Below are 9,946 nucleotides of genomic sequence, written 5' to 3' on the forward strand. Positions count from 1 at the left end.
GATCAGTTCACAGTCCAAGACTCGTGACTGGCACCAAGTTTACCTACGCTAATCATTCATCATGAAACGAATTCTACAACCAAGAGATACAACCATGGTCATTACATCATCCCCTCTTGAGAGCAACTTCAGTTAAGGTCCCGTGACCAAGGTTTCAGAAACAAGATGGCACTGCAAGCACCATGCTCATGTATCAATCACGGGTCCTGATATCAAATGCGCCAATGTCATTAAAATCCTTCACCAACCGTTCAAGACATAAGTGAATGGTCTAAAGACACAACATGAGTGTTTTACAACAAGCTCGTCTGAGATGATTTTACACTGTCCCGCACAAAGCAGCGATCTGGGAGAAACTGGTGACGAATCTAGGTACGAGTCATATACCATTATGTTCTTATGGATGTCCTCTAAAACATATCCAAAATTCACAATAATTGGATAAAAGAGCGAAGAGATGTGGCTGAAACATTGGACTATATGACAGCTGAAAATTTCCTGAAAATTTCCTGGAAGTTTACTGTTTCATCAATTTCGGGGCTTAAACATGCTCAAAAGCTGAAAATTTTCTTTGCTAAAGCTTGGAAATTTTCTGAGGATGAAGAAACATGGGTAGATCATCAAAAACGGACATCGTATAAAGATTCTACAGCATTTTCAATGAAAACCTAATTTCTGAATTTTCTGATGATGAAATTCTTCATTCATCCACATCTGAATCAGGAGCTGCACCATCAACGCAAGGCCGAACTTCATCTTCAGCCGTTAGTATCACTTTCCGAAGTCGGCGGTGCTTCTGCTGCTGTTGAGATACAAGCATATATCTTAACACGAATCACTCTCAGACGATCAAGAGACGTACCATGCATCACTTTTCCAACATCTTTGAGTGGTTGATTCACCTCGGCATGAGCATCTGCAGAATTCTTCATCTTTGACTTGATATTTTTGGAGCATTCCCTAGAAGAGCCAGAAGAGTGGTTGTAACCAGAAGTCACCCCTATCTGAGGCGAAAGACATGGATTCATGGATACACCAATAACAAAAGCATAACAAAAATGGTCACAATCCAACTCTTACCTATTTACAATTTCACTAGTTTGTAGTGATTATAACGTCTGAATTTTGAAAACTTGCTCGTTCCCTCAAACCTGCAAAGACGAGCAAAATTCATTATTCAAAATCATGACTTGATTTTCATAAAACCGTGAACAACCCACGTGAATTTTAACATCCACTGGTTTTTCAAAAACTAGACAGACGTCCATTCTACAATTGTGAAAACTCACATACAAACATTATTTCACCATGTATAATGGTCTACTTTCAACAGTTGTTCAAAATCAATACATGATTTTGTAAAATATATAGATATTTAACGTAAAACTCACGTAAATTTATATATTATATATTTTTGCTCCCTCGCACGAGCATCTGTCTTTGAAGCGAGAGTATATTTTCAAAGATTTCTGAAAGCTCGAAGATAAAAAAAAATCATGAAAGCTCATAAACAAATTTTTTTTACTAACAGACGCACGTCTATTAAAAAAAAAAAAACTTTTCCCTCGTACGAGCATCCACCTTTGAAACGAGAGTTTATTCCACTTTGTGAAATCTCACATATTTACAAAAATAAAATTTTGGTTTTCGTGAAATCTCATAGACAAAATTTTATATCATCAGACTGAGGTCTATTTTGTTTGTTCCTTAAACTAACAAACGAACGAGTGTCTGTTCCTAAAACAAGGATTTCTTTTCTTGGGCCCGGGCCCGTGAATCCTAAACCCACCAAGGTTCCATCACCAAGCCAGCGGTTCTACATCAATTTATGCTCTGTCATTCCACTGAGATCTTCGTTCAATCCGTGGTTCTCTCGCGCGATAGAAAATATGGTAACATCTTATCTTACGACTAAGTTTAATTACTTGTTTCGTTCATAACTGGAAAATCACCATTTTGTGCTGACTGAGGAACATGACTATCCCTCACTAAGCAGGGGACTTAATGTAGATGTTGGATTTTCAACAAGGGTTCAAATCGTAAAACCATAATTGTAATGCTCATGACCCAGCAATCAGATGAGTATTGAGGCTCATACCTCTCATTGAAGCATGAAAGCTCATGCCGCATGAATCTCTGACTGAGAATATTGTCTCTCGGAGTATATACAAATGTGCAGTCTCTCAGCTGAGGAAACGACGTATCTCATGGATACTGAGCAATTTCAGTAATTACTTCTATATAGAATCGAAAGATTGGACGGCTCCTAAACAACTTTCCTGCTAGTATAGAGCAACAACGTCTTCAGGACGCAACAATGTTTTCCCTGACTATATAAAAGAAATATGACGCTTCAACAAGCTCATATCTATCAATTCTCGGACAATTAATGCTCCTAAACAGTATGCCTGCTAGTAGATAGCTATCAATTAATTATTTCTAATCGTTAACTGAATATTCAGAAATATCCTACGATTCTTCATAATATTTCGTCACTTTAATTCGTGGTTCTTCCCAGCAGAATTCCACGGGTTAGTGATAAATATTCAACATATGGGCATCTGAGCAGCTATCGAGTAAGCCCCGACTAAAATGGTGCAAGTGTATTCAATAATAATGCACAAACGAGCACCTGAATGCACAAACGAGCATTCCAAAACACGAAGGAACGATGAACCTATGCAAAATATGATGAAAAAAATAATAATAAAATATTAGAAAAGGCGCTGGGGACTGGGCTCACCGGCCGGACGGTCACGTCGTGGCCAGTCCCACGCCTAATTTTATATTTTATCATGTTTTATTATTTCACCCTGATCTCATGAAAATCCCTTCATTTAAACAAATCGCTTTCGTCTCAAGGAAACTCCCTAATCATGGTGTTTCCTCGTATCAAAGAAATAATAAAAATTAGGAAAGGTGTCTTGGGACCGGGACCACTAGCCAGACGGCCATGCCTTAGCCGTGGCCGGTACCACACCTCATGGTTCCTTATTATTTTATTATTTCTCTCATCCCATGAAAATTCCCTGATTTCATGATATTTCCGTCAACTCATGAAAATTATGTAAAATTAGGGAGAAATCTCACGGGACCGGGTTCATTGGCCGTCCGCCATACCTTAGCCGTGGCCGGTCCCACACGCCCATGTCTTATTATTTTAATATTATTTGTTTTCCTCATCTCATGGAAACTCCTCCACACTATAAAATTAGGGAAAGCGTCATGGGACCGCGCTCATTGTCCATCCATCCATGCCTTGGCCGTAGCCGGTCCCGAACTTCGTAACTTCCTATTTTATTATTATTATTTCCATAATCTCATGGAAATTCCCTAACCTCATGAAATTCCTCAGTTTCATGGTATTTCCTTCACATCAGGGAAAATACTTAAAATTACATAAAATTGGGAAAGGTGTTGCGGGACCGAGCTTGCTAGTCTGCCGGTCATGCCCTAGCCACATCCAGTCCCACACCTTACAATCCCCTATTTTATTAATTATTTTTCATCATCTCATGAAGATTCTCCACTTTCAGCAAAACCCTGAATCTTTCATATTTTCTCAAAATGTTGTTCAAACGCGCATCAGAAAATATTGAAACTCTCAGGACCGAGACACAGACATTATGGTGGCGTGGGCATGTCTCCTTGACCGGCTAAGGCCGGCTCTAGGGCTTGCAAATATCCGGTCCCGCATGTTTTAATATTTTTGACCTAATTTGCTCAATTGCTCATATTGGGTCCAAATTCTTCTCAAACAACTTGGAGTTTGCTCAAACGACCATCAGCTGGTCCCACGATCACCAAGAGCCGGTCCCAATGCCCCTTGGTCGGTCCCTCATCTCTCCATAATCAGGTTTTACCACCTAACACTCACACGAGAATTATTTTAATAAGTGATTAAACCAGCATTTAATCATTCTTTCACCAACTGGTCTTCAGGAGACTTTGGTATTTTGCTCATTTGAGCATCTGGGTGTTACATGGTCGACTTGTCATCCTGGTTGATTTTCAATAAATCATCAATTGATCAAAATTAGGGTTTCGGATCCAGAGCTCTGCAAAAACATAATTCTGAGCTGATTCAAACACCAATAATTTTACGGTGATCGACACTTTTATTATTATGCTCGGCCTAGCTGTCAGTATCTTAAATTAATATTTTATTTGGTCCTGCCACCAACAATTCATCAAATGAGTAACATTTTCTCAGACTAAGGAATATTGGTTCAACTATCAATATTCAACAATTCAGCAACATTTGCTCACCTTAAGTTATCAACATTTATTCGACAGTATACCTTTGTCTCAGCAGACATGTTCAATTCATGAGTCTCAGAACATTTGCAAATCACGTTCGACTCAACAATACAAGGACTCATCGTCCCATAAAGTCAGCAACTGACTCCACAATCACGAGATGTCAATCGTGTCACATGGGGGATATTAACTAGGGTTTTGGTCTGGCGGTCTACGACATGTGTGTTCATACACACAATGAGAATGTGAGTAAGTCGTGCAATTAGTTGGAGGAGTTAGCAAAGTAGTGGGTGGAAAATTAACCAAGTCTCCGCACGATGAACAACTGGTTTTGACACAATTTCCACTTCCCCACTCTTTGACTTTAGCAACTGTCACACTTCATGGGATCAAGGTGTTTACAATTCTGGCAATATAAATAAGTCTCTGAATCATGATTGAAAAACAAGAACATCTCTGGTCAAAGCAGACAAACAAGATGTTAAGAACCCATCGTCCGATCAATCAGAATTTATCTTATTTTCTTCACGCAGAATACACAACATACATACAATCTTTGATCACCATTGATCCCACACATTTCTCAGCTTCCCTCCTACAGATCGACCCATCCTCTCTTTTGACCGAATTGACTCTGGAACGACCATTTTATTGGTTTAGGCCGGAGTCCTACATATTGATCTCTCGAACTTAAATCACTCCCTTCTTGCAGTGCATCTGTGTGAGGTTGAGCATTTGCTCGGTTCAAGGAGTCTCCTCCGCACGGTCATCTCCTCAATCCCATACAAACCAGCAAATCGTTTTTCCCCATCTACAGAATGATACGACCACTACTACTTTCTCAACCCTCTTATTCACAACGTAATAATATTTTCAGGACTAAATGCTCACTTGGAGGAAAAATAGTTGATGTGATTATTGACAGTGGAAGTATAGATAACTACATTGCAGTTGATGTACTTAAGAATTTGGGTTTACCAGTAACTCTACATCCTCATCCATATTCTGTTGGATGAGTTAATAACTCTTCATCTCAAGACATAACACATCAGTGTCTTGTTAAGTTTTCATTCATTGGATTTGAAGATGAAGTTTTATGTGATGTAATCAATATGATTGCAGCACATTTACTTCTTGGCAGACCATGGAAATATGACATACGTGTTGTTCATAACTATTTTTAGAACACATATACCTTCTACAAGGATGGAAAGAAGAAGATTTTGGTTCCGTCCAAGTATGTTGCAGTTTCCAAAGAACACGGTGATGGAAAACTAGTGCGTTAATGACTTCCATTGTCAAATCTTTACATTCTCATACACTAAGTTCTCATGAAGTCCTTAAACCTGAAGTAGACATTCCAAAGAAGGTACGACCATTACTTCGCCAATACAAAGCTTTATTTCCATATGAATTGCCAACCTCATTACCTCCTTTAAGAGATCTTCAATATCAAATTGATTTAATCCCAGGATCTTCTTTACCTAATATGGCTCATTATCGTTTAAGTCCCACTGTATATGAAATTATTCAAGGGCGAGTAAATGAATTATTACAAAAAGGTCTTATCAGGCTAAGTAAGAGCCCTTGTTCAAGTCTAGCATTTTTAGTAAGCAAGAAAGATAGTGGTTGGAGGAAGTGCATCGATTGCAGAGCCATTAATAAGATTACTATTCTATATCAATTTCTTATTCTCAGGATTGATGACATGATTGATATGTTAGTTGGTGCAAAAATTTTCACTAAACTTGACATGAGAAGTGGATATCATTAGATTCGCATCTGTATTGGTGATGAATGGAAAACAACTTTTAAGACTCGAGAAGGATTATATGAATGGCTAGTAATGCCTTTCGATTTATCAAATGCTCCAAGTACCTTCATGCGTCTAATGAACCAGGTTCTACAGCCATTTCTTGGACATTTTGTTATTGTTTATTTCGATGATATCTTAATTTACAGTTGTAATGAAGATGAACACCTTGTACATCTTTCCAAGGTTCTCGAGGTACTTGCTGATAATATGTTAAATGCAAATCTGAAGAAGTGTACGTTTCACTTAAACAAGGTCACCTACTTGGGTTATATTATTTCTGATGCCAGTATTGCAGTTGATGAAACAAAGGTGAAAGAAATTAAAGAATGTACTACAACAACGTGTATTAAGGATGTTAAAAGTTTCTATGGCTTGGCATCATTTTATAGACGTTTTATGAAGAACTTTGGTTCGATTACTGCAGGGCTCACAGATTACTTAAAAGGAGAGAAATTTTTTTGGACTGAAGAAGCAGACAAGAGTTTCAATATTCTTAAAGAAAAATTATGCAGCACACTTGTGCTTCCTATGCCTGATTTTAACAAGACTTTTGAGATTGATTGTGATGCTTCAGTGATTGGCATTAGTGCTATATTATCTCAAGAGGGACATCCAATTGCATATCATAGTGAAAAGAATTCTGATACAAAAAAATGGTCTACATATGAACTTGGATTGATTGCTTTATTTCAAGCTTTGAAGCAGTGACATCCTTATCTTGTTCATAAAGAGCTTGTGGTCAATATCGATCATCAAGCTTTAAAATACCTTAAAACATCAACAAAATTAAACAGAATGCATGATAGGTAGTTGTCCACTATCAACCAGTATACATTTTCCATTCGACATAAAAGTGGGAAATTAAATCAAGTAGCTGGTGCTCTAAGTAGACGTGCTCATCTTCTTGTTACTCTTAGCAATTGGAGTGTAGCTTTTGATTTCATCAAATAAGTCTATCCTGTTGATGAAGATTTTAAGGATATTTGGGAAAAATGTGGAACCACAGGTGGTGGAGAAACTGGTTTCTTGATTCAAGATGGTTTTGTTGTTAAAGATAATCGACTTTGTCTTCAAGGTTCTTTGCGTCTACATTTAATTCAAGAATTGCGTGGCAGTGGTCTTGGTGGACATTTTGGTAAAGATAAGATAATTTCTCTAGTTTAAGAGAGATTTTTTTTGCCTTCTTTGAAACGAGATGTGCAGAAGTTTGTTCAGAAATGCATGGTTTATCAGCGTTCTAAAGGTACGATTCAAAATACTGGTCTATATACTCCTTTACCAGTTCCTGAAGATCCTTGGGTTGATGTTAGCATTGACTTGGCCACGATTCTGTTATGGTTGTTGTGGATCGATATTCCAAAATGACTCATTTTTTTTCCTGTAAGAAGACGACAGATGCTTCTAACGTATCTTATTTATTTTTCAAGGAAGTCGTACGTCTGCATGGTGTGCCTATAACTATTACTTTCGAAAGAGATACTAAGTTTTTAAGCTACTTATGGAAATCTCTTTGGATGAGACTTAGAACTAAATTACAGTATAACACAACTGTTCATCCACAAACATATGGAAAAACTGAAGTTGTTCATCATTCTCTTGGGAATTTGTTAGAGCTAAGATAACTGACAATCAAGAAAAACAGTGGGATATCTTATTTACCCATATGGAATTTGCATTCAATACTTCACTCAATCGTTTAACCGGGAAAACACCATTTGAAATTGTTTACTCAAAAGTGCCAAATCATGTTCTTGATTTAGTGGTTCTACCCAAGATTTCCAAAGCTAACGTTCGAGCTGACAAGATGATAGATAAGGATGCAAAAATTCACCAAGAAATGAAGACTAAGCTTGAAGATTCTAACGAAAATTACAAAGCCATTGCAGATGAACACAGACGATTCAAAGCTTTTCAGCTTGGAGATTTGGTTATGATTCATCTTCGAAAAGAACGTTTCCCTACAGGTACATACAACAAAACTTAGATGAAGAAGTATGGTCCTTTCAAGATTTTGAAAAAGATTAGTGATAGTGCTTATGTAATTGAACTTCATTTAGAACTAGAATATCTCTAACATTTTCAATGTTCAAGAGATTTTTACTTTTCATGGAGACATTTGAGCAACACTCGTGGACGAGTTCTTTCAAGAGGGAGTGGCTGATGTAGAACATTTCTAGAAACTTCTTACTTGTTTCTCAATTTTGGTATTTCCTGTTTTATTCTTTTTCCTATTTCTTCTTTTAGAGTTCTGTTATTTTTAGATTATTATTCATGCCTATATAAGCAGTCTATTGTCGTTCTTGCTAAGGGACATTGATTAGTATTCAAGTTATTAAAATAATCTCTTTATATAGTAACTCATCTTTTCTTTTTTTTTCTTTCAAACTTCCTCAAGATAACTTCTTCTCTTTCGCATCCTTTTCTTCCTTCGCATCCCCTACAACCTCTGTGGTGTATTCTTCTCAAACAAGTGTTACATTACGTACTCACTCCTTTTTAGATTCAATCTCGAAAGAAAAAGAATTAGTTCATAACGAAATCCTTTAGAGGAGAAAAGTTGGGGATGAAAAACTTGTTGAATACCAGAAAAAGCGTCATCGTCTTGAACAAAGAAGACCCGAAGCTGGGGAGGAACAACATGTTCACGTTGATGGTGTTGCATCATACCTTGATTATATAGTCAACCATTCTCCCAAGTGGAAACTTGCTGATCTCGAAGTTGCACCGTGTCCTCCTAATGTGAAGTCTGAACTAGTAGTTGCAGCTGATCTTAGAGCGGAACAAGAGGAAGGTGATTATTCATATATGACTTACAATGATCCAGACGATTGTTTGGAAGAAGACCCTGAAGAAAATTCTGAATCTGATACAGAAGAAGACCCTGAAGAAGAGATGGATGATGATGAATGCGAGGATAGTGATGAATCTGACATCTAATCCTCTTGAACGATACGAGTATATTTTATTTTTGTAGTTCTGTAGATGCTACTTTAGTGTTCCAGTAATTCTACCATTGGTCCATGCGGACTCTTTTGAATGACAATTTTTGATTGCTTGTTTTATCGTTTTTTTCGTATGACATGATTGATCGAATGAATGAAAAACACATACGCATGAGAAGAATCTCGTCATAATTCGTTTTTGAAAAATCCAGAAATAGTATCCTTAGTAGAAACACTGTAAAAGCTTCGTCCGACGTCAGGTTTTGACGGTGTATGATGGGGTTTCAATGTTTTTGTAGTAATAGTTCGTTCAAGACTTGTGAATGTAATAGATTTTAGACTTAATGAAACTTAAAAATATAGCAAACTCAAAATAAAAAAATGATATGAAGATTTTAAAACTAGACCAAGACTCCGGATTCCACTATTCTTTTAACTAATTCGTTGACAAAAAAAATATTTCAAGAATTATTATAAAGCTCTTTTTTTACATTAACTCACTTATAATCTGTAAGGTTTCCAAACATTGAATTGTCATCCCTAAGCATGAATTATCGAAGAATTATTTCTAAGCATAAAACATCAAATTGATTCACAACTAATTAAGAAAACCATTTTCATCTTATAAAAACATATACTTATAGTGATCTTGGTGAATTAAATTAAATTAATAATTATTGAAATTCTGAAAGAAAATTACCAATCATGCGTAAGAGAATAGTTTCCTCCGTTGCCTTGGTCACCGGGAACTTTTCGCCGCTCATCATGTTGGAAACACGCTCAAAATTTACTTTTATTGCTCAAAAAGGTGCTTAAAGATGATTTATAATAAAATAGTGATTTGCAACGCTGGTGAGATGTTGCAGAAATCGCTGTTACTATATGCGTCTCAATCAGTGAAGATAAATGTTGTATCTTGGGTGTTACA

The 9,946-nt window shown here is 36.8% G+C and overlaps 1 protein-coding gene across 1 annotated transcript; it reads left to right on the forward strand.

The window, feature by feature from the left end:
• The first annotated feature begins 7,739 nt into the window (after positions 1–7,739).
• Positions 7,740–9,013, forward strand: LOC113350675. Its single transcript, XM_026594806.1, has 2 exons — positions 7,740–8,040; positions 8,757–9,013. The coding sequence occupies exons 1-2, from the start codon at positions 7,740–7,742 to the stop codon at positions 9,011–9,013; spliced, it is 558 nt and encodes a 185-aa protein (XP_026450591.1).
• The last annotated feature ends 933 nt before the right edge of the window (positions 9,014–9,946 follow it).

Source organism: Papaver somniferum, chromosome 2 (genome assembly GCF_003573695.1).
Source record: "Papaver somniferum cultivar HN1 chromosome 2, ASM357369v1, whole genome shotgun sequence".
In the NCBI taxonomy this organism is placed as follows: Eukaryota; Viridiplantae; Streptophyta; class Magnoliopsida; order Ranunculales; family Papaveraceae; genus Papaver; species Papaver somniferum.

Excerpts from the sequence above, each read along its gene's own strand:
- LOC113350675 (XM_026594806.1), top strand. The coding sequence starts at position 7,740 with ATGGAATTTGCATTCAATACTTCACTCAATCGTTTAACCGGGAAAACA. Across the intron at positions 8,041-8,756 it reads AAAAGAACGTTTCCCTACAG|TCAACCATTCTCCCAAGTGG; the intron begins GTACATACAACA and ends TTGATTATATAG.